The 25,592-nt window shown below is 36.4% G+C and overlaps 1 protein-coding gene across 1 annotated transcript; it reads left to right on the plus strand.

The window, feature by feature from the left end:
• Positions 1 to 8,917: 8,917 nt before the first annotated feature.
• On the plus strand, positions 8,918 to 22,937 carry LOC119535949 (glycine N-phenylacetyltransferase-like). Its single transcript, XM_037838335.1, has 6 exons — positions 8,918 to 9,114; positions 14,596 to 14,689; positions 17,992 to 18,099; positions 19,576 to 19,702; positions 20,564 to 20,735; positions 22,519 to 22,937. The coding sequence occupies exons 2-6, from the start codon at positions 14,612 to 14,614 to the stop codon at positions 22,919 to 22,921; spliced, it is 888 nt and encodes a 295-aa protein (XP_037694263.1). The 5' UTR covers positions 8,918 to 9,114; positions 14,596 to 14,611; the 3' UTR covers positions 22,922 to 22,937.
• Positions 22,938 to 25,592: the final 2,655 nt, after the last annotated feature.

The raw sequence follows: 25,592 nt of genomic DNA on the forward strand, positions 1-25,592 counted from the left end.
GTCACCAGCAAACAGGTAGAAGAACTCATAGGCATACTTGTGATAACAGATACCCAGTATGCACTAACTGAGCTCTTGCTATATTTAAGCACTTATTGTATGAACTTTACTTAGTGCTCACAGCAACTTTAAGAAGTAGGTGTTACTATTATCCTCAGTTCACAGATGAAGAGACCAAGGCACAGAAAAGTAAATAACATGCCCAAGGCCACACAACCAGAAAGCAGCAAACTTGGAATGCAAACCCATTCAGTGTGCCTCCCAAACCCATGCTTTTAGCCACAACTATTCATTGCCTCTCCAAGTGAATGACAAAGTCAGTGAAATGGGCCCAGGCGTACCTTGTTTTATTGCACTTTACGGATACATTTTTTACAATTTGAAGGTTTGTGACTGCATTGAGCAAGTCCTTCGGTGCCATTTTCCCAACAGCATGTGCTCAGTGTCTCTGTGTCACATTTTGATAATTTTTTCAATATCTCAAACTTTTTCATTATTATTATATCTGTATGATGATCTGTGATCAGTGATCTTTGATGTCACTATTGTGATTGTTTCGGGGTGCCAGGAACCATGCCCATATAAGGTGGTGAACTTAATTGATAAATGTTGTGTGTGTTCCAACTGCTCCACTGACTGGCCATTCCCCCATCTCTCTCCCTCTCCTGAAGCCTCCCTATTCCCTGAGACAAAAATTGAAATTAGGGCCATTAATAATCCTACAATGGCCTCTAAGTGCTCAAGAGAAAGAAGAGTCACAAGTCTCACTTTAAATCAAAAGCTAGAAATGATTAAGCTTAGTGAGGAAGGCATGATGAAAGCCAAGATAGCCCGAAAGCTATGACTCCTGTGCCAAACAGATGGCCAAGTTACAAATGCAAAGGAAAAGTTATTGAAGGAAATTAAAAGTGCTAGTCCAGTGAACACATGAATCATAAGAAAGCGAAACAACCTCATTGCTAATATGGAGAAAGTTTTAGTGCTTTGGATAGAAGATCAAATCAGCCACAGTATTCCCTTAAATCAAAGTCTAATCTATAGCATGGTCCCAACTTTATTTAATTATACGAAGGCTGAGAGAAGTGAGGATGCTACTGAAGAAAAGTTTGAAGATAGCAGAGGTTGGCTCCTGAGGTTTAAGGAAAGAAACCATCTCCACAACATAAAGGTGCAAGGTGAAGCAGCAAGTTCTGATGACAAAGCTGCAGCAAGTTATCCAGGAGATACAGCTAAGATCATTGATGAAGGTGGTTACACTAAACACTAGCTTTTCAATGTCATCAGAATAGTCTTATATTGGAAGAAGATCCCATCCAGACTTCCAGAACTAGAGAGGAGAAGTCAATGCCTGGCTTCAAAGCTTCAAAGGACAGGCTGACTCTCTTGTTAGGGGCCTTAAGAATTATGCTAAATCTACTCTGCCTGTGCTTTATAAATGGAAAAACAAAGCCTGGATGACAGTACATCTGTTTACAACACAGTTTACTGAATATTTGAAGCCCACTGTTGAGACCTACTGCTCAAAAAAAGGAAAAAAGATTCCTTTCAAAATGTTACTTCTCACTGACAATGCTCCTAGTCACCCAAGAGCTCTGATGAGATGTACAATGAGGCTAATGTTGTTTTCATGCCTGCTCACACAATATCCATTCTGCAGCCCATGGATCAAGAAGTAATTTAGAGTCTCAAGTCTTATTATTTAAGAAATACATTTCATAAGGCCATAGCTGCCATTGACAGTGATTCCTCTGATGGATCTGGCCAAAGTGAATTGAAAACCTCTGGACAGGATTCACCATTACAGATGCCATTAAGAACATTGGAGATTCATGGGAGAAGATCAAAATATCAACATGAACAGGAGTTTGGAAGAAGTTGATTCCAAACCGCATGGATGACTTTGAGGAGTTCAAGACTTGAGTGGAGCAACTAGCAGCAGATGTGGTGCAAATAGCATGAGAACTAGAATTAGAAGTGGATCCTGAAGGTGTGACTAAATTGCTGCAATCTCATGATAGAATTTTAATGGATGAGGAGATGCTTTTTATGGCTGAGCAAAGAAAGTGATTTCTTGAGATGGAAACTACTCTTGGTGAAGATGCTGTGACAACAAAGATTTTAGAATATTACATAAACTTAGTTGATAAAGCAGCAGCAGGGTTTGAGAGGATTGACTCTAATTTTGAAAGAAGTTCCACTGTGGGTAAATTGCTATCAAACAGCATCACTTGGTACAGAGAAATCTGTAATGAAAGGAAGAGTCAATTGATGTGGCAAACTTCACTGTTGTCTTATTTTAAGAAATTGCCACAGCCACCCCAACCTTCAGTAGCCACCACCCTGATCAGTCAGCAGCCATCAATTCTGAGGCAAGACTCTCTATCTGCAAAAAGTTTACAACTTGTTGAAGACTCGATGATGATTAGCACTTTTTAACAATAAAGTATTTTCAAATTAAGGTATATACATTGTTTTTTTAGGCATAATGCTATTGCACATTTAATAGACTGTGGTTTAGTATAAACATAACTTTCATATGCACTAGGAAACCAAAATATTCATGTGACTCACTTATTGCCATATTCACTTTATTGTGGTGGTGTGGAACCAAACCTGCAACATACCTGAGGTATGCTTGTACTAGCGGTAGGAGCTTTGTTGTAGCTTTTTCAGAATTTTCTATATAAAGGATCATGTCAACTGCAAGTAGGGAAAGTTTTACTTCTTCCTTTCCAATTTGGATGCCTCATTTCTTTTTATTGCCTAATTACTGTAGCTAAAACTTCCAGTACAGTGTTGAATAACAGTGGTGACAGTTGGCATACCTGACTTGTTCCTGATCTTAGAGGGAAAGCTTTCAGTCTTTCACCATTAAGCATGATGTTAGCTGTGGGCTTTTCATATATGCCCTTTGTTGTGTTGAAGAAGTTTCCTTTCATTCATAGTTTTTCAAGTGTTTTTATCAGGAAGGGGTGCTGGATTTTGTCAAATGCCTTTTCTACATCAATTGAGATGATCATGTGTGTTTTTTTCCTTTATTCTGTTACCGTGGTGTATTACATTTATTGATTTTCTTATGCTAAACCACTCTTGCATTTCTGGGATAAATCCCACTTGATCATAGTGTATAATTCTTTTAATGTAGCTATTGAATTCAGTTGGCAAGTATTTTCTTGAGATTTTTGCATCTATATTCATAAGAGAAATTGGTCTGTAAATTTCATTGAAATTTGCTTGCTAACTACTTGTTAAATTGCACTTTGAAAGTTATCACTTTTATGTATATACATTATTTTCCACAATACAAAAAGAATTTTTTAAATCACATTTGTTAATATCACTACCAATCTCAACAGAAAAGTCTTTGATTATTGGGAAAGTTTCAAGCTCATGGAGGCATCTATAAATTTTTCAAAATTCTGTTTTTTCAAAGTTCAAATTTTATCATTGTCAATCAATCTTATTTTCATTGAAATGTCAGGTTCAAATTGTTCATGTTTTAGAAATGATATTTAACCATAGTTTGTCAGCCATTCATTCAAATTAAAATGTATTTAATAAAAACAAGAGGCTAGCTTAGCTTACCACTCCCAATGTCATGTGTGCTTTTCCTGAAGATAATCATACTCCAGAATGGAACAGAGGGTATAAATGTGCTTCTGAATGTATCACACTGCATATTTTACAGTATGAAGATTCAAGATTTGAGATTTAATGAAATTAATAATTTTTGCTGCTTCATTAAGGGCATTCTTATGTGAAATTGGCTTTTTTTAATTGTGTGTGAATGACAGTGAAAAATACAATGACTACTAGTACAGGCTGTTGCCACTGCCTAAGGCACCAGAGTTTACTGAGCTTTGTGTTTGTACCATTGGTGCATCATGATTGCAGAAATGTCAGCACAGTGAAGATAACAAGTAATGTCTTAGTATTATTATGAAAATAGTTTTCTCCTTTGTAACAGCTTTATTATGATACAATTACATACAATACACTGCATATATTTAAAGTTTTATGGTTTTGACATATGTTTGCACTGTGAAACTGTCCATCACAATCCACATAGTGATTATATCCATCACCTCCCAAAATTTCCTCATGTACCTTTGTAATTTCTCCTCCCATCAGTCCATGCACCTGCTCACCTTTCCCCATTCCTGGGCAACTGTTTATCTGCATTCTGTCATTATAGACATTTGCTTTCTCTAGAATTTTAAATAAATGGAATCATACAGGATCTACTTTTGGGGGGCCTTATTTCTTTTTGATAGAATTGTTTTGAGGTTTATCTATGTGGTTGCATGTATCAACAGTTCATTCCTTTTTATTGCTGAATAGTATTCCATTATATGGATAGACCACAATTTGTTTATTCATTCATCTCTTGATAGGCATTTCATAATTTTTCCAGTTTTAGCCACAAATAAAGCTGTTATGAATATTCCTGACAATTCTTGGTATGGACACATAAGGCCTTTTCTCTTGTATAAGTACATAGGAGAAGAATGACTTGATCATGTGGTGGGTATATATTTAATGTTTAAAGACTGTCAAACTGTTTTTCAAAGTGGTTGTACCCATTTCACATTGCTCCAAGCAGTCCATGAGAGTTTCTATTCCTCCAAATCTTCACCAACACTTAGTGTGGTCAGTCTTTTTAATCTTACCCATTTGTGTGTGTGTTTGTGTAGTATTATTTCATGATTTAATTTGTATTTCCCTATTGGCTAATGATGCTGAGCATTATTTTCATATGATTATTTCACATCCCTATATTGCCTTGGTAATGTCTCTGTCAAATCTTTTGCCCATTTTTTTCATTGGGGTGATTTTTTCTTTTATTATTGAGTTTTGATAGTTCCGTATATTTTCTGTATACAAGTCTTTTATCATATATATGCCTTTTAAACATTTTATTCCAGTCTTTGGCTTGCATTTTCATTCTCTTAATAATGTCTTTTGAAAAGCATAAGTTTTTAATTTTGACGGAGTATAATTAATCAATATGTCTTTCATGGATCATACTTTTGGTTTCCTGTCTAAGAAATCTTTGCTTAACTCAATGTCACAGATGTACTTTTATATTTTCTTCTAGAAATTTTATAGTTTTAGGTTTTATATTTAGATTTATGATCTATTTGGAGATAATTGTTATATATGGTACAAGGTGGATGGAAGTTCACTTTTTTGCATGTGCATATTCAATTCTTGCAGCATCATTTGTTGAAAAGGACAAATTGTTTGGCACTTTTGTCAAAAATCAGTTGTCCGTAACTGTATACATAGTGAACCCTGCTGTGGGCAATGACTGTGGTTAATTGTACAAATATAAGAATGTTCTTACATCAACTAGAACAAATATATGTTACTGATAAAAGGTGTTAATAGAGTGGTACATTGGGAAAAAACAACTAATGCTAGCTATGGACTATAGTTATCAGTAACGTTGTAATAGTCTTGTATCACTTGTAACAAAGGTACTATATTAATGTCTCAATAATAGGGGAATAGAAGAAGTATGGAATCTATTTCTTTTTTTGAGAAATATGAATGTTCTCAAATTGATGATGGTGATGAATGCACAACTCTGATTATACTGACAGCCATTGATTGTATACTTTAGATGGACTTTATGGTATATAAATAAACTATTTTAAAAAATCAGCTGTCCATAGAAGTGTGGGTCTATTTCTGGCCTCTCTCTTCTGTTTCGTTGGTTTATTTGTCTGTCTTGACACTAATATCATACTGTCTTGGCATTGTAGCTTTAGGACAGGTTTTAAGATTAGGTAGTATTAGTCCTCTAATTTTGTTCTTTTTCAGTTGTGTTTTATATCTTAGGTCCTTTGCATTTCCACATGAATTTTAGAATCAGCTTACAAAAAAAACTTGCTATGATTTTTATTGGGATAGAATAAAACCAAATTTTAGGAAATTGAATCTAATAATAAATAAAAAGGATAATACATCTCACCAAGTTTAATTTATCCCAGGAATGCAAGGTTTGTTTAACATTCAAAGACCAATCAATGTAGTTCACAATATTACAAATTAAAAATGAAAAATTATGTAAGTATCCCAAAGACAAGAGAACATATTTGACAAAATGCAACAAATTATTCCTGCTAAAATCTCTCAGCAAATTAGGAATAGAAGGGAACTTTCCTCCCTTGATAAAGGGCACCTTTTAAAATCTTAGAGCTAACATCATATGCAATTCAAATCAAAATCCCAGCAGGCATTTCAGTGAAAATGGTTTTGAACTTGCAAACTTCTTGAAGGATAGTCTTGGAGATTCCTAGGACTTTGTGAACCAGGCTGAGAACCATTGGCTTAGACTAATCAGGATTCCCTTTTTGTGGCTAAAGAGGGGGTAAATTTCTGACCAACATTTTGATAAAGGTGAGTCATGAGTTTACTTTAAAATATATGGTCTCTCCTCAGTTTTTATTCCTGGAAAGTGATTTGGCAGGGGTCTAAAAGCCAATATTTCAATGTGTTGGCTTTTTCTGAAATGTCTGAAAATAGAAGTTTGCTGTACTTCAAATCCAAGAAAGGAAAAGGCCAATTATTCTTTGGTCATAGTACCAAATTGTGAAAAAGTATAGCCCAGAATCAGTTTTAAATTGGTCCCAATAAGTCGTCATAACCTCTCATCAGTACACATTTTTGAAAGCCAGCCAATTAGCAAAAAACCATACTCCAGTAACCATGCTTCCTGAGCTCATCATGGTTGACTAATCCCTAAACAGGCCTGATTTTTAATGTCTGCAAATCTTTTAAATCTATGATTCCAAGAACCCTATATAAAATCAGTAGTTTGCTTTGTTCAGAGACAAACCTTAAAAATTCTGTTCTCTCATGCTTAGTAAACAATAAATTCAACTCTGTGTTTCACATGTTAAGTAGTCATCTTTGCCTTCAGCAATTGGATTTCCCACTGATATGATTTTGAATATTTGCTTCCCAAGATTCTATGGGGCTCTTGGACAAATAGACGCATTCCTTGGCCCTTGTTCTCAACTCCAGTGTCCTCTTGATTCCCTGACAGATGTCAATATCAACCGTAATTTGAACTCTGACTTGTTTTCTTAAGCTCTCATTGCTGGATTAATTTCTTTATCTAGAATTTGCAAGCAAAAAGTGTCTATAAAAGACAAATTAGACCTACTGTTTTAAAGATGCCATGTTTGGTGAATATTCTTGCCATTAGTCAGCTTATTTGTTGGCTATTCTCTTTACTTTTGCTTTTGTCTATTAGTACAGCTTTGTTTTTTTTTTTTCCATGTGTTTGTTAGTATTTTGACTGGTATCTCTTAAATCTTGTAATAGAGTGCTCCTCAAAGAACAGATGGAGGCCTAAGCCAAACAAATGCCAAGCCAGCCCTGAGTTCTGTTATACTGGTGACTAACTCTTGCAGAAGGAATTGGTCAAATATTTCCTTGGGTTTATAAAATTACCAAAGAACATCATTTTGCTAAATCCATATTCTAGGGTCAAGAGCTATGATATTATTGATTGTATGAACAGCCTTAGCCTTTGCTTAGTTGGAAACCCCATGTGCTATTCAAAATCTTAAACACTGAATAGAAAGATTAAGCCCATGTATATTCAATGCAGTTATTGATATAATTAGATTTTAGTATATCATTTTTGTATTTATTTTCTATTTGTTCTTTGTTTAATTTGGTCCTCTTTTCCTGCTTCCTTTTGGAGTAATTGATGTATCCTATCTCCTGAACTGGCTTTTAAACTTTCTCTCTTCACATCTGTTTTTAGTAGCTAAACTAGTAATTACAATATGCCTTCTTAATTTATCTCATTTTATCTTGAGTTAATGTTACACCACTTCACATAATATGAAAGAAACTTATAGTAGGGTAATTCCCTTTTCCCCCTTTGTGCTCTTGCGATTTTACACCTACATAGCTATACTCTGTAGTATAAACTTATTATGTTTGAATTAATCTATTAGCTTTTTGCCAGATTTAGCAAATAAAAACTTGTCCAGTATTTTAAAAATGTCTAGTTAAATTTGAATTTCAGATAAATGATGCTTCCTTAGTGTGTTTGTAGTCTATTGTTTTCAATGAATTTCAGAAAAGAAAGAAAAATAGGTTTTTAAACTAATATTTTCAAAATCTCTTCCTTCCGAGCTGTAGGTCCCTAAATTCCATTGAGTAGCATTTCCTTTTAGCCTATAGACTGTCTTCCTAGTATGGGAGGTCTGTTTCATTCATCAGAAAATGTACATATTTTGCCTCCTTTTTGAAAGAATATTTTGTTTGATATGGAATTTTAGAGTGAGTTAGTTTTCTTTCAGCATTTGACAATGTCATTATATTGTCCTTTCGACCTATTACATATCATTTAGAAGTCAGACATTATTTGAATTATTATCCCACTGTGTATAATGCATCTTTTTACTCTGGCTGCATTAAAGATTTTTATCTTTATAGTAGGTTATCAGTAATTTAACCATGATGTGTCTAGTTGTGGTTTTCTTTCGTTTTAGCTTGCTTGCTGTTCACTGAGCTTCTTATAAAGGGGAGAATCCTAAGCCCTTTACTTTCCCTAAAAAGGTGATTTTCTTTAATGATATGTAATAAAAGAACTCTGATTCTCTACATCAGATATGAACAGTAGCTGACACTTGCTTCTGCTGCAAATACCTGTAAAGGGGAGAGGGGGGAGAGGGCATTGCTTTCAAGTTCCACCCACCTTCCTATTCTTAACCAGCTAATTCCACAGCTTAGAGTTGCTGAGTAATGGCATGACTTTGGTGGGACAGAAAGCAGACCAGCATTCTGAGAAAAAAGCCTCACAGCGCACAGTGCCAGGTTCTGATCGTTACAGGGCCGCCTCGGTGAACATAAGCCAGAGGGAGGGTTTCATTCCACATGAAGCTGCCAAAAGTTTGTGCTAGCTTGGTGTATAGGTTTGATTAAAAGCCTTTATTCCACAGTTTTTGGGGAAAACAGACACAAGTGCACTCTTCCAGACCACTCTACCCACTAGGTCAGAGGGAAATTTCATCTTCTGAAGTAAGTGCTACCTCTTGTCTGTTCCTGGGGACCTCTGCAGAGACTGAGAAGAAGACAGTTTTGCAGGTGAGAACAAATCTCACAAAGGAAAATCGCTGTTTGGGACCCCCTCATCTCCTTTTCTTCTCCACTGAAGTGGAATGAATGAAAATGCTCCTGTTGGATGTGGATAAGAAATTTTTAGCTGATTTGTGCTGAGAATTGTGCCAGAGGCAAAGGAAGCTCTTCCATTTGAGAAACCAGTATCAGGCACTGACTGTGTACAGGGCAATATGCTAGGTCTGTGAGAAATTCTTGACTGGATAAACTCAGGTTTTGGTTCTGAATTGGAAAATAAATATGGAGAGATTTGGGAGCTTACTGTTGGTCGGTGTGTGACAGAAAATGTATCAGCCTTTGAAAAAGAGTACGCTGGTTCAGGTGACTAGCATTTTAATAAGCATATCTACTATGTAAGCATTATTGCATTTAATTCTCTGCTAAGATTCTAAGATTGGAAATTTTTTCTTTTGATAAATGATAACTAGGGAAACTAAGCGCTCAGCTTAAAATTATATCGGAAGAAGGTAGATTCTAGTATAGGACTAAAATACAGCTGAGATTGTTAATTTAAAAGCATACAAAAGGAAATGCAATTTAAAATAAATTTCAGCTGCAATGCTATTACAGTAATTTTTTTTTTGGCATTTCCTTCTGAATTTTATCTTCATATATATGTCATGTATAAATGTGTACACAATAAGAACTGGCTTTTCTAATTAAAATTAATGTACTGTTTCAGGCTCTACCTTTTTCACAGAGCATTTTAATACCCTCCCATTTGTCACCATGTATATTTTAGCTTTCATATTAATGGTTTTTAGAGTAGTGAAATGATAAAATCATTATTTATGTAAATTGTCTTTCTATAACAACACTGAGATTGTCCCCAGTACTTCCCTATAAGTTAATATTGCTTTATAAAATTTTTCATAGGGCATTTTTCTTGACCTTTTCCTTTGGATAAAGTCCAAGTACTGGAACACTGTGTCAAAGGTTTCAAAGTTCCCTTTAAAGGACTTTGCCCACTGCCAATCCTGACAACAGATTCAGCCCCCCGTGAGTCTCCTCAGTTTTTAGTCAGCTCCATTTGTTGAAGATCATATTTGTGTTTTCAGTGAGTGTGTTCATGTGAAGAAGGTTGCACTAAAATGTAGTTTCTTGGCAGTATATAAATATTATATCCCCTGTGATCTGGCATCAAACTCTACCATGCTTCTTATTTTCATGTAACTTTCTTGTGAGATGTATCTATCTAAAATGTCAGATTAACTGTCAGAAACCTTGTTTCCTCTGTCTCGAGATTCTCAGAAATATACCACAAGTACCTCTATCCTGGTCTGGGTTTCTTTTCAAAGGTACAAATTCCCAGGACCCAGCACATAATAGGCCTTGAGTAAGTACCTATTGAATGAATGTCACTGCCCTTTGTAAGTGAAGGGACAAAATAAAGATTACGTCAATACAAATACTTCATACACTCAATCATTAAACAGACAATTATTGAGTACAGACACTGTGATAAACATTGGAGAATAATGGATAAATAACTTGAGGCCCTGCCCAGGGGAATTCACAATCTAGAAGGCAAACTGTAAGCCACTGTAATAAGTTTTGTGATTGAAATATGTGCATAACCTTGTGGGAGTGCACAAAAGAGAGTGGTTTTTTTTCTGCTTGGATGGAGGGTTCACTGAAGGAGTCAATGGGGGAAAACTGACATTTGAATAGGACTTTGACAGAGGCTTAAAAGCTGGATTTTGAAGGCAGCAGCATGGAAGTAGGGACTAAATAAAATGAAGAAAGGCCAGAGATTCGAAAACAGATACTGAGATACTGTGTTAGAAAAATATAATGTGGCTTTAAAAGGTGGCATTCACCTGACATCTACAGGACTTTTTTCACATCCCAAGTTTAACACCACTTGCATGTCTCAAGACCTTTCTCCATAGTTCCTAATGCAGAGTTACCCAGTGCTGTACAGGTAGGTGGCAGCTGGCATCTGACACCATCTTCTCTTTAATGGCCGGTTCCACAGCAGCCTCCTTTAAGAAATCTTCTAAACTTCCCTTTAGAAGTAACATCTCATTCTTCTGAAATCTCATAGAGTTTAGGCAGAAAACTTGATGTGGTCATTCGCTACAGCCTTTTGCCTGCCATTTTTAGTCAGCAGGTTACGATACAGTTCTTTGATAATCCTAATTTGATGCAGTGAGTCAAAATGTAGAAAGGATGGTTTGTTTTACCTTCTAATAGGCACAATACACATATGACCCCAGGTGAGATTTAGAAATGAGTCTCTAGAACAGATGAGACTCGGAGATAGGGCGAGCTTTAAATATCACTTTGCAATAAAAATGAAAAGGCTATTGATTTATACTTTAGAGCACATGGAAATGTCCCACATCTAAATAGCTGCTTCAGAGTATCATGAAATTTACAGCCCTATAACTGCTCATATAAAAAATAATTTAGTTCTTTCTTTAGTTATGTATGTTTTATGTCCCTTATTAGATTATGAGTTTCTAGACAACAGGGGACATATCCATTATATTTTATTCTAAGTTCAAGGTTGCTCAGACAGTTGATCATCATGAGTGAAGCAGCCAGGATCCAATCAGAGAAGTCTCCATAGAAGATTTGTTATAGGGATATGACAGCATGCAATTGTTTGTGCTAGTTAAACAGTTTCTGGTTTCTTTATGTTTGATGCTATAGATTGAAGTATGCAGGGGAGGCATTTGGGAAGGGAAAATAGTTTTAAAGTGGGAGAGAATAAGAACAAGCCAAAAACCACAAGCACAAGCTGGGGCCCACAAGGACAGGCTGAAACGTTGTCAGCTCTTGTCTCTGAACTTGGTGTTATGGGTGTCCTGCAGAAGCCAGGTTTTTCCCTCAAGGATATAAGCATACACGCTTGGCACAGATGTCAGAGAATCTGAAGGTGGAGTCAGGGGGTGGTGAATCACCTGCAAGGCCAGCCATTGCTTCATGTCACAAGGTGTGCTACAAAATGGCTGCTATTTCACATCTGCCCTTCAGATCTCCCATAAAAATTTCTCTCATGTTCAGCATAACCAAAAACATGCAGGGATTGGGAATTCTGGGAAATGTAATTCAGTTTAGACAAATCGACACATTACATAGCCAGTATAGTAAGTTCTCAATAAATAAGTTATTGGATGAATGAATGAATGAATGAATATATCAATACTCAGGTTTCCAGACTAGTCACAAAAGTCAATTTAACTTGTAATAAAGCTGTGCCTAAGTATTGTCAAATAAACAACTCCAAACTTAGATAAAGAAACTATTTCAAAGGATTGTTACAAGAGGGGGAAAAGGGAATATGGCAGTAGAAGGAGGGAACTATTACAATAGAGAAAATGCTCAGACCATGAGATCTGAAAGCATCTCAAGGGTGAGGCAAAAAGGAAGAATACACAAAGCTTGAAAGAACTGGATTGGGGAAGTGGGATGAAATGTGACATGATAGGATATTAAATCCAGAATCTTTTACCCTGAGGCCAGGGTATTCTCAGAGATGGGGTATTAAGGAGGGTTTGCACACTAGCTCAAGTTGAGGGCAGGCCAAAGTCCAAGGGGAGAGAGAAGATGATAAACTTAACCAAAGTTTAATTAACAAGCATTTTGTTCCAGTTGACCAGTGAGTACAAGTAGTTCAGCTAATCATTTAGGAGGCAAGGAATGGGAATTTGGAGGCTCTGGGTTTGACCTTGTCATTGGTAAACAAGGGGAGAACATCCACAAGTCTTATCTAAGTCAAGTGGGGAAGGATGTCCCTTATATAAACAGTTTTATGAAACACGAAGGGGTGGAGGGATTTCTTTAACCATTGCTGTTTTTCAGGATCACAAGGTTTGGGTAAAGTTCAACATTGTCAATATTAACAGTCCCTCAGAGAATTACTTAATAATGCACTTTGGCCTTAGGCCTTTTGCCCTACTTTCAGAAGTAGCTCTACTAATCTCCCTGCCTTACTGATTTGAAGGGTATTGTGAAGATATTGCCTACCATATCAATGATTCCCAAAAATAGCTGCTAAGAAATTCATCTGGAAGTTTTGGAGAGGATATACAGCAAATGGAACTCTCATACATTATTGGTGGGAATATAAAATAGTGCAGCTACTTTGGAAAACAGTTTGGCAACTTTTTATCCCTTATACTTACCATATGACTCTGCAATTGCACTCTTAGATATTTACCTAAGAGAAATAAAAAACATATATCTACAAATAGATTTGTACATGAATATTCATAGCAGTTTTATTCATAATCAGTCAAAACTGGAGACAACCCAATGTCCTTCAACAGGGGAATGGAGATACAAACTCTGATACATCTATGCAATGAAATACTATTTGGCAATAAAAAAGGAACGAGCTATTGATATATGCAACTACTTGAATTGATCTCAAAGTTATTATTCTGGGTGAAAGAAACTAGTCTCAAAAAATTATATACCAAATAATTCCATTTACTTGACATTCTGTAAAAGGAAAAACTATAGGGCCCGAAAACAGAAAATTGATTCCTAGGAATTGGGAGTCAGAGGATTAATCACAATTGGATGGACAACAGTAAACTTTTTGGGTTGCCGGAAATAGTCTATATCATGATTATTGTGCTAATTACACAAATACATATATTTGTTAAAACTCATCAAATTATCCACTTAAAATTGGTGAGTTTTATTGTATGTGAATTACACATCACTGAAGCTGAACAACAATAACAAAAAGGATCTAGAGAGCTTTTAAAAATATAGACGTCCAGATCCCACACTCTCTTAAGACCTTCTAAATAAAAAATAGTAGTGGTGGGGTTAAAGAAGATATAGTTTTTAATTCTCAGATGGTTCTAATACATGGTCAAGTTTGGAAAATATGACATATTTTGTTACGTGCGACCAACAGACTGCTTTGTGGATTGACTATTGCTTCTGTTAATAAAGAGTCATAAGAATCATAATCATGCATTGGGGGCTTACTTTCTCCCAGATGCTGTTCTAGCACCTTACATTTATTGACTTGTCTATTTTTCAGAACTACTCTATGGGCAGATACTATAATATTGCCATTTATAGATGAGGAAATCAAGGCACGGAGGATTTAAGTAACTTGTCCAATGTTATACAGCTTCTAAGTGGCATCCCAAAAGATGTTCATGCATACTTATAGAGCACACTTATTAATCTTAATGCATCCTTAATTATTGCAGTTATGGGTGGTATTAAAACTTAAAGTGAAGATTTCAGAGAGATTTTTGGAAATTTAAACATTTTTATTTGAAAATATTTTCAGACGAAAAGACACTTGTGCTTTCTGTCAGTCTTAAACTCCCCTGGAATTGCTGAGGAGTTTAGTACATGGGGCACCCATGAAGTGACATGGGTGACGACCAGACCATTAGCTAAAACTGGCTATTGTGTTCTGTGTCTTCCAGGTCTTCTCATTCCTTGAAGTTTTTTTGGTTCTCTCTCTAGGTTGTTATCTGCCAAGATGTTACACTTGCAGGGCCCACAGATGCTTCAGATGCTAGAGAAATCCTTGAGGAAGAGCCTCCCTGAATCCTTAAAGGTGAGAATGGAGCATTCTTAGGGATATAAGGAATAGCAATTTGCTATGAAAGAGATGAAAAAGAGAATGAGCCTTCACAGCATATTTCCAGTGCCAGGCACTCATTGATGGTGAAACTCATTTAATTCACATACCTTTCTTCAAGAAAGATATATGATCCCCATGTTACAGAAGAGGAAATGGAGGCTTAATTACAGGGCTTGACCAAGATAGCACAAATAGTGAGTAGTAATTATATGATTTGAATCCACTTATATTCTTTGCTCTATAACGACTCAAAACATTTCTTTGTAACCTTCCATGAAATGTGCCCTAATAACAATGAAAACTTTGCCAGAATTCCAAGGTTGACTGAAACCAGCACATTAATGTTTAATTTATTCTCCTAAAACAGTCATGTGCCTGATGAAAGGCTAAAATGATTCCTCCTTGAAACTGAAAATAAGCCAAATCTTATTTTGTCAAGTCCAAAAGGATTTGATTATTTATGGGGAAGAAAAGTATTTTTCTGTGAGATAGAAATTTTGTTTTAGAAATGGATCAATGACCTTGTACCAAAGAGTTTTCTTTGCAAAAATAAATGTTGCAAAAGGCCAGGAATATTAACAGGGATAAAGAGTGCCATTGCCATCTAATGAAGGTGTCAATTTACTGAGAACATGTAAAAAATGCTGAATGTGTATGGATTAGCAACACAGCTTCAAGTACATGAGGCAAAAACTGAAGTAAATGAAGAGAAAAAAGACCAACTCATAAGTATAATTAAAGACTTCAGTACTCTTTGCTCAGTAATTGATAGAACAGGTAGATGGAAAATCTGTTAAGATATAGGAAACCTGAACAACCCTATCAACCGACTTGATCTAATTTACATTTATAGAACACTTTCCCCCAAATAGCAGAATACACGTTCTTTTCAAGTGTGCATGGAACATTTTCCAATACGACCATATTTTAAGGATTTTTAAAGAATCTAAATCATACCAAGAATGTTCTCAAACAAAAGTGGAGTAAAACTTAAAATCAAATCTGAAAAGCTCTCTGGATAATCCCCAAATATTTAGGAATTATACAACATGCTTTTAAAAATTCCATGCTTCAAACTCACAAGAAAAATTGGAAAATATTTGAAGTGAATTAAAATGAACATATAACATATCAAATTCTGTGGGATGCAGCTATAGCAATGATAAGTGGAAAATTTGTACCACTTAAATGTTTATAGTAGAAAAGAAGGGTCTCAAGTGAATGCTTTAATTTTCAACCTTAAGAAATTACAAAAAGAAGAGCAAATTAACCCCAAAGCAAGTATAAAGAGGAAATAATGAAAATGAGAGCAGGAATCAATGAATCTGAGAGGAGAAAAACAATAAAGAAAATAAATGAATCCAAAATCTGATTCTTTGAAAAGATTAATAATGTTGATAAACGTCCAACCAAACTGACCCCAAGAAATAAGGAAAGAAGACACAAATTACCAACATCAGGAACAAAACAGGGGACATTCCTACAGATCCTAGAGGCAAAATATGCATAATAAGAAAATGCTAAGAATAATTCTATGCCCATACTGTCAAAAATTTAGATGAAACAGACATATTCTGTGAAAGGCACAAACTACCAAAGATCACTCAAGAAGAAATAGAAAACTTACATTGTCCTATTTCTATTAAAGATGTTGTTTTTGTAATTTAAAACTTTTCAACAAAGGAAACTCTATTCCCAGATTGTTTCCCTGGTGATTTCTGCCTACAACACATTTAAGTAATAAATAATTCCAGTTCTACACAAAGTCTTTCATAATATAGCAGAGCAGGGAACAGTTCCCAACTCATTTTATGAGGCCAGAAATATCCTGATATCAAAACCAGAAAAGGATTTACAAGAAAAAGGGTAAAAGGAAGATTTGCATATCATGGTCTGAAGGAAAACCCACCTATCTCTCCAAATTCTGGATACTAAATAAGTTTATTTCTCATGTCAGTTCTGAGTCATTCAACCTGTAATGTTGCCTGGGTCAATGTTCTGGCTTTGTGATGTTATCACAGTCATAGAAAGGAGCGGTTCCGTTTATTTTTTTTCTAGTGTATATGAATGTCTCTGACCTCAAATTCCAATGTTTAAAAACTATGACCGCCTTATATTTTCTAAAACTGCCTGTAATTTCTATATAGAGCCTCCACTGAAGCAGAAAATTCGTTAAGTTCATAAAAATCAGAAAAGTCAAATATTTCCTCCTCCTTTCTCCTTGGACTGATATAGACATTCCAAAGCAAGAGTAGGGAAGCACAGGGTGAGGTGTGGTCTTTGGTCAATGAAATGTGTGATCCCTTTGGCCTCTTTCCACTCCAGCTGCTGGGGCATCATGTTCCCAGTGGTACTTACGTCCTGAGGTCTACTCTGGTATGCACCACTGCCCTCCCTCTCCCACAGCCAGAGTCTGGAGCAGCTCTCTCTTTCTTTCTCTCATCTCTCTTTCTCTTTCAGCTCCCCCAGTGTTCCTCTTGAGGGCACAGAGTCTGAACAGAAGCTTGTAGAAAAGGTTAAAACAGCTTTCCTAATGCTTGATATTGCTAAACTCTGGCCACCCAAGTTCATGCCATGTACACTATTGCTTTGTCTCCACTTATTGGGTGGGGCTTATTTAACCTTTCCAGAAGGTAATTTGGAAATGGTTGTTAAAAAAAAATTTGGTAGTTGACCTATGACCCAGAAATTCCCCTTCTAAAATTTGTAACAGGTACATTTGCAAAGATTATGCAAAAGGAGTTCCTTGAAGAATTAATTGTTAAATTAAAGAATCAGAAAAATCTGAATAGGAAATATGATAATTGAATTAGAATCATTCCATATAGTGGATATTATATAGTTATTAAAAATGACTATGTAGACTTATGTTTATTGACATGGAAATATGCCTACAGTATAGTGTGTAGAGAAAAAATAGATGTTAAAATAATATATATTAGGTAATTTCATCATTTAAAAATTGTATGTATATGTAAATAAATGAAAGTGCAAAGACATAATGCTAAATTCTACTATGTGAAAAATAGATGATTTTTAATTAATTTATTTTCTTCATCTGAATATATACGTGTACTCTTATAATATCCCCATGGTTTGATCTAAAAAGCTGTTTCCATTTGAGGTATTAAAGTAGAATCTCAATGCTGTTTAAATTAGACGCCCTATCAGCTACCTTCCCTGATTTCAGAGACAAATGCCTTGTCTTCATCAAACAAGGCATTTTTCCATCCTTTCCTAATATGCCAACCCTCCCACTTGCTTGGATGTTGCAGGTTTATGGGACCGTCTTCCACATGAACCAGGGAAACCCATTCAAGCTAAAGGCCCTGGTGGACAAGTGGCCTGATTTTAATACAGTGGCTGTCCGACCTCAGGAGCAGGTGAAGTACCAGATGTGAAATGAGTATGCTTTTGTGTTTATATTTGCTGTGTGCCTCCTATGTGCCTGGCAATGTGGCAGGCCCTGGGGAAACAGAAATGAATCACAGGTATGGTGAACAAGTCCATGTCCTCAAAAAGCTCACAGCCTGGAGGAAAACACAGAGAAGACAGTAAATTACAACAGATGTGAAAATGTGCAAGAATATTTGAACGGTCAAGGTAACAGAAGTAGCACTAGGAGAAAATCATTTAAAACTATAGAGATTTAAAACTAAAGAGATTCAGGAAAAGGATCAGAGAGTTTTCCTGGTAGATGTTTGCCAAAACTGGAATTTGAAGGTAAGTTTTTGACAGGCTTACAAGGGCAGGGGATCCATTTTAAGCAGACAAAATCACATGTACCAATATGTAAAAGTACGAAACAGTACAGAGTGTTAGGAAAAATATAAAGAACAAATTGCAATCTATATGTATGAGAATACATTTTCAATGTCAAACTTTTCAAAATCATTCAAACTAAGTGGTTAATACATTTCAAATATAAATATGTCATAAACTCATTGAAAAATGTAAAATAAAAATCCATATATGCAAAAATATAAATGGCAACCATATAGTATCAATTTGATGTATGCTATTTACTAATAAAATTAAAATATATAGTGCTTTTAAAAAAACTCCAAACAGAATTAAAAAATGGAAAATTTTCAGTTAATGATTAAAAGATAAAATCAGAAATACATACATGCTTTCATAATGTGATTTTTGAAATCATATATTGTCAACAGTGTCACTGTTGAGCTGTGAGGGCATTTCAGTGCAAAATATTCCAGCTATTTTTCTCTAGTTGGGTAGTTATTCCCTGTCTCCTTCCTTCATTTTCAAATAATCCCATCTCGTTGTTGATAAATTTGAGAAGATCTTTTTCAACAAATTTCATTTTTTGATTTTGCTGGAAATGAAAACCTTTTTAAAAGACAAAAGTGCATTATAGCTCTAAATTTAAAGCAACATGTGTCTTCATTTTGTTTAGTTTCTTTATATGTAGGTGAAGATTTTAATACAAGGATACCTGTATTAATTTCAGTATTGCCCTGTTCATAAAAAATTTGTTCTGAGACTCTTTGAAATAGAGCAATATTTACTCTTGCAACAGAAGCTTGCCTTTGTCGATAAGTTTCAATTTTCTCTTGGGGAGTATGGAACTGCAGAAAAAGGGTGCACCTTTGGTTGATTTGAAATTGTAATGTAATATATAAATATCCTGTTCAGCAATTTTTTAATCATAAATTGCATAATTGAGTCCCTAACTTTATCTCATGATACAAATGATTCAGGAGTAATGATAGTACATCAAGGAAAATATCAATATTTAAGCTTGTAAAAATAGCACAGTATAATAGAATACTAAACACTAGTATTCCAATCACTGGGTATAAATAATTTGATTTATTCCCCCTTGCCCAACCAAACAGGAGATGACTGATGACTTTGATCACTACACCAATACCTACCAAATTTATTCTAAGGATCCCCAAAACTGTAAAGAATTCCTTGGCACATCAGAAGTCATCAACTGGAAACAACATTTACAGATCCAGAGTAAGAGGACTGGAATATATGCTGGGCTGGCTGCTGGGACCTCTCTTCCATGCATTCACTTTTCATCTTGAGCACATTCTGCTACAACCTTTGCTTCCTACTGCCAAACCCCAAACTCATCCTGCTGTCTATTCCTTATATTTGCTTCCACCACATCTTCAGTGGAACAGAGCACAAAGGCAGCAAATTATGGGGTTGGTATAAAGAACTGTGAATAATTTAGTTTCTTGGGAGCTGAGGGTTCATGATATACTTTGCAGACATATACAGGATCCCTTACTGTGATTGTGTGTGAGAACAGAGTTTCCTTCTGGCCTTCCATTCCTGGAATAAAAATTGCAGCTCATTCTGCATAGAACACCTTTTAAGTCACCAAGGAAATCTGTCATGTTTATAAGCATGCTTTATGTACTCAATCTACATAGGATGGCATTCCTGCTCTGCCTTTACTTGGGTGATTTCGAGCAAGTGACATAGTTCATCTTATTACCCAGTTTCCCATATATAAAAATGGGGGTAATAAAAATACCTAAAACATAGGATCATTATAAAGATTAAATGAGATTGTAGACCATATACTGAGGCATGTAATAGGTGCACAATCAAGGTTGGCTTCTTTTTTTTAAATACCATGTCTTTTTTGATTTCACAGAGATACAGTCAGGATTTCTAGTATTATCTCTGTTTTGCATAAGAGAAAACATGCGTAAGGAGGGACTCAGCTGTGGACACATGGTTGGTGGCAGCAGAAACCCCAGAAGCAAGATTTTCCCTACTCTACCTCCTGCATTCTTCCTTTGGGCAGCTTCTGGTAGCATCTAAATGGGCAATTACATCTCGCCTTACTTTACCCCACTCTAGGTTCACAGTCAAGCCTGGATGAGGTGATCCAAAATCTTGCAGCCACTAAACTTGTCAAGGTCAAGAAAACCCAGTGCCTTCTCTATATGATGCCTGAGACAGCAAAGAAACTGGTTCCCTCATTCCTGGAGGCAAAGAATTTATCTCCTAAATCTGTCAAGCCCAAAGCCATGTGAGTTTGATAAATGGTGCTCTGCACTAGTCACATCTTTCCCTGCTGAAATGACCTCCAAACTTTTTTCCATTTTTACCTCTTGCCTCTCCTCAATTCTTTTTCTGCACATTAACCAGGAATGTTTATTTTAGTATATAATGTGGATTTTGTCATTCACCTGCATAAAATCTGCCAATGTTCCTCAGCTCACCTTGAACAAAATCCAAACCCTTTATGAGCCTTGAAGACCCTAGTTAACCAGGCACTCATTAGCTCTTGTCCCTTTTGCTCACTCCTTTTGGTAGCTCTGGTCTGGCCGTCTTTCTGTTACTTGACATTTGCATTCACTCATTCATGATTTTGGGCCTTTGCATTTGCTGTTAATCTGCCTAAAATACCGATCCCTCTGATCTTCGCATACTTGCCTCTTTCTAGTTGTTCATACTCTCAATTTTCATTTAGTCAGAGAGCACCTATTAAAACCACCCCGTCCCATGATTCTTCATCACACCACCCAGTTTTTATTTCCTTTATTGCAATTGTCATTATCTGAAATCAATTTGTGTATTTATCTAACTATTTGTTGTTTTAATCCTCCCCTGTGATACTATGAATATCACAGGAGCAGGGACCTTCTCTGTCTTGTTCACTGATATATCCTCAGCAACTAGAACAGTGCCTGGCACATAGTAGGTGTTAATAAATATGCATTTAAGTAATGAATTCACTTCACAGAACAAAAGGTTTCCAATAAAGAGAATTTAAACAAATAATATATAATATATAATATATGTGTGTGTGTGTGTGCGTGTGTATATATATATTCCCCACGTTGATTTCCAGTCTAACACTGTCTAGAATTAAAATCTAATGTGAGGATTGGATCTGTAGATGCTCAGACCCATGGCCCTCTGGATGTTATACTCCCAGAAGAGCTTTATCCACATTGCCCAGCATGTTACCACCCAAAAAGCACCACCACATCTGTAATCTCATTTGATGCTCCTGTCCACCCTGTGAGATAGTCAGGGTAGGAGGCATTATCCTCATTTTCCTGATAGAAAGCAGGCTCAGATGACAAAACGGCTTGTTCAAGGTCAGGTGGATGGTTAATGGAAGAAGTGGGGTTTGAAGCTAGATCTTCTAGTTGCACATCCTGGGCTCTGTCCAGGACACCCCCTGAAGCCCTTTACACTGAAGAAGCCTTCAGACTTCAGTGTTTTTTAACTCAGAGGCACCTGTACTCCATGTCACCATCCCTCTTTGGACTTTGGCTTTCTCATTCATTCAACATGGTGGCCAAAGCCCCTTCCATCACCAACATCCTAAGATTCCATGACTCTAAGCTCTGGCTTTACTGCTTACTACTGTAAGCTTTGGGGCACTCATTTACCCATTTTCTTATCTTTGAAATGGGAATATCACCTGCACTGTCTTATGTGCAGGGTCACAATAATGTCGTGAACAATGTGACTTAATTTTTAAAGAGTTCTCATTGTTTGTGAGGCACTGTCCTAGATACTTGTCAAGAAATAGCTCTTATACTATCCATGTCTATTTTTTGAGGGAGGTGCCATCAATATCCCCATTTTATGGAAGAAGAAATGGAGGCAGACAGTAAGTTGCCTGCCCATGATCACACAGCTAATGAGCTTACGAACCCAGGCAGCTGGGCTGCAGATCTATATTCTTACTTATACTCCTATTTTGCCTCTCAAAACAATCTGTGGGAAAGTAAAAATAATACTTCACAGTATGATCGATACTTTGGGCTCTTCTTTTTTCTTGATTCCCTCCATAGCAACCATGAGATGTTTAAACACTCATCCCTGGATGTCACTCATGCTGCCTTGGTGAATAGATTTTGGCATTTCGGTGGGAATGAGAAGAGCCAGAGATTCATTGAGCGCTGTATCCGGACCTTCCCCACCTTCTGCTTGCTGGGACCCGAGGGGACCCCTGTGTCCTGGTCCCTGATGGACCAGACTGGAGAACTACGGATGGGAAGCACCATGCCTGAGTACCGGGCACAGGGCCTTGTCTCCAATGTCGTCCATATCCAGACCCAGGCTCTGGAGAAACTCGGCTTCCTGACATATCACCATACAGACAAAGCCAACAAAATCGTCCAGAGGTTGTGTCACACTCGGCAACATGTCCGCATGCCCTGTGACTGGAACCAGTGGAACTGTGTGCCTCTGTGAAGCCGGTCCCTGAAATGAAGACAGTGTAGGATGGGCCTGGGGGTATGGCTGGAGGAACTGATGGGTAGATAGAGAAAAAGGATAAATGCAACCCATGGTAAAGGATTAGGGTCTGTTTGGGCTCTGGAGAAACAGTATGAATGATGAACAGGACCACCACCCACTCTGACCTCAAATCACTCATGGACTTCCCTTCAGCTATGCTAACATCTTCCCAGGGTGGTTTCTGGCCTTGTTCAGCTTCCTGTATGTCTGGATCTCATGCCACTTTTTACTCAGCTGTATGCTGCCCTAAGGCTTCCCTTAGAACTCCTAGCTCAAGGGTGGATTGTTGCCAGTGGGCACATCTCTTATTTTCATGACCCTGTTTTTATGTTAAGAAATACATATTTTACACATGTGTGTAGAAAAAGTTTAGAAGGCTACTATGCATTGAGCTATTAATGGTGAATTATGGTGGTGAAATTTAAAACTGTTAATTATTTTCAAAATTTAGCAATTTACTTGTTACTCGTAAAATAATAAAACAATGTTTATTGTGGTAACATATGTGACATAAAGTTTGCCATTTTAAAATATATAATTCAATGGAATTAATTACATTTACAATTTCAGTGCTAATATCACCACCATCCCTTACCCAAACTTTGTCATTACCCCAAACAGAAATTCTATACCCATTAAGCAATAACTTCCCATTCACCCTCCTCACCTGGCCCCTGGTAACCTCTAATCTATTCTTTGCCTCTGTGAATTTGCTTATTCCTAAATATTTTATATGAGTGGTATCATACAATATTTGTCCCTTTTGGTCTGGCTTATTTCACTTAGCATGTTTTCAAGGTTCAACCATATCTTAACTTGTAGAAGCACTTTATTCCCTTTTATGTCCAAATAACACTCTGTTGTATGTGTATAACACATTTGGCTTATCCATTCTTCTGTTGACAGACCCTTGGATTTTTTCACCTTTTGGCTTTGTGAATAACCCTGCTATAAACATTGGTGTGTAAATATCTGTTTGAGTCCCTGCTTTCAATTATTTTGATTATATATCTCAAAATGGAATTGAATGAGCAGAGCTTACCAGTTTTGCCAAGATGAGGTACTATCTTGTGGATGGTGTAGTTATCCATCTCCCTTTTATGACCTCCTTTTATTTTAGTGTCCAGAGTTTGAGTTATTTCCCTGGTGGTCCTTTGATCTCTTTTTAATAATCATGTTAATACATTGTACACATTAATATATGAAATTAGGTGTAATTAAATGTATATGATACCTGAGAGAGTTATTAAGGGATAACATTTTTCCCATTGCCACCCCCAAGAATGTGAGACTGGAACTGTTTCTATAAAATCTGAATTGTCCTTAATCTCCACCTCCCTTAAACCCACACCACAAAGGAATTTTGTGTTTGATTGTGGGAGTTCAGCTAGAGGGTCCATGAGTTGGAGGGTGTGGTGGGTAACTTCATGTGTCAACTTGGCTAGGTTACGGTATCCATCCATTTGTTTGGTCAGATTGTTGCTGTGAGGGTATATCGTAAATGAATTTGCATCTATAGTCAGATGATTTTATCCATGGCTATTGCATCTACAATCAGCAAAGAAGGATGCCCTCAGCAATGTGTTGAGTCTCCTCGTTGAATCAGTTGGAGGTCTTAAAACACCAGAACTGAGGACTTCAAAAGTCAGAAAGAAGAATTTCTGCCTCTACTTCTGCCAGCCAACTACTCTCAGGGACTCCAAATTCACCTTCATTGGAGTTTCCAACTCGTGACCTGCCCTGCAGAATTTGGGCTTGCCAATCCCCATGGTTGTATGAGCCAATTCCTATAATAAATATTTAATTATATATATTTTGGGTATGTAATAAATAATTATACATATTCTTTCTGGAGAACCCTAATACAAGGGGCAAAAATATTCCATTATACTGATACAGCACATTTGTACAACTTTTTATCATTTCTGCATACTGAAATTTCTTTTCTTTCCCTTATTCCTTTCTGAAAATTTACTTTCTTGAGGAAAATCCCAGGGACTGGAAGTAGTGAGATCAAAAAGAGCCAAAATTCTCCTGCCTATTGATATGAATTTCTCATGCCCTTTCTCTAGGTTGGCAGCACAAAATTAATGTGTCAAATTCTCTACAATTCCCTCATTTAACAGAAGCAGCAATAAATGTTAACTGATCACTTACTATGTGATAGGCACTGTTTGAGGCATTTGGATACATACTGAACAAAACAAGATACGTTGTGAACCCTACATTCTAGTGACCATTTATTGACATAAAAGTAAACATATCAGTGATATTCTATCAGCACTGAGGGTGGGGAAGTGTAATAAAGTGATTGGAAGTGCATACTGTAGAGCTGGACTGCCTTGATGAAAAGGATAGATCTGCCTTTACCAGCTCTATAACTTGTTGCTAATTATTTAACTTCTCTGTGCCTCAGCTTCCTCACCTATAAAATCGGCAAAATTTAGTGAACAAATTATAGATTAATTGCAAGAATAAAATGAATGGGCAAATATGAGTGAAATAAGACCAATGTCTGGCACATAGCCAGTGCTCCATAAACATTAATTAAAATTTTTACTATTAAACACAGGTATAGGTGGGATATGGAATAAAATCTGCTATTACCTATTGTATATGTAAAGAA

Source organism: Choloepus didactylus, chromosome 6, assembly GCF_015220235.1.
Source record: "Choloepus didactylus isolate mChoDid1 chromosome 6, mChoDid1.pri, whole genome shotgun sequence".
Taxonomy (NCBI): Eukaryota; Metazoa; Chordata; class Mammalia; order Pilosa; family Megalonychidae; genus Choloepus; species Choloepus didactylus.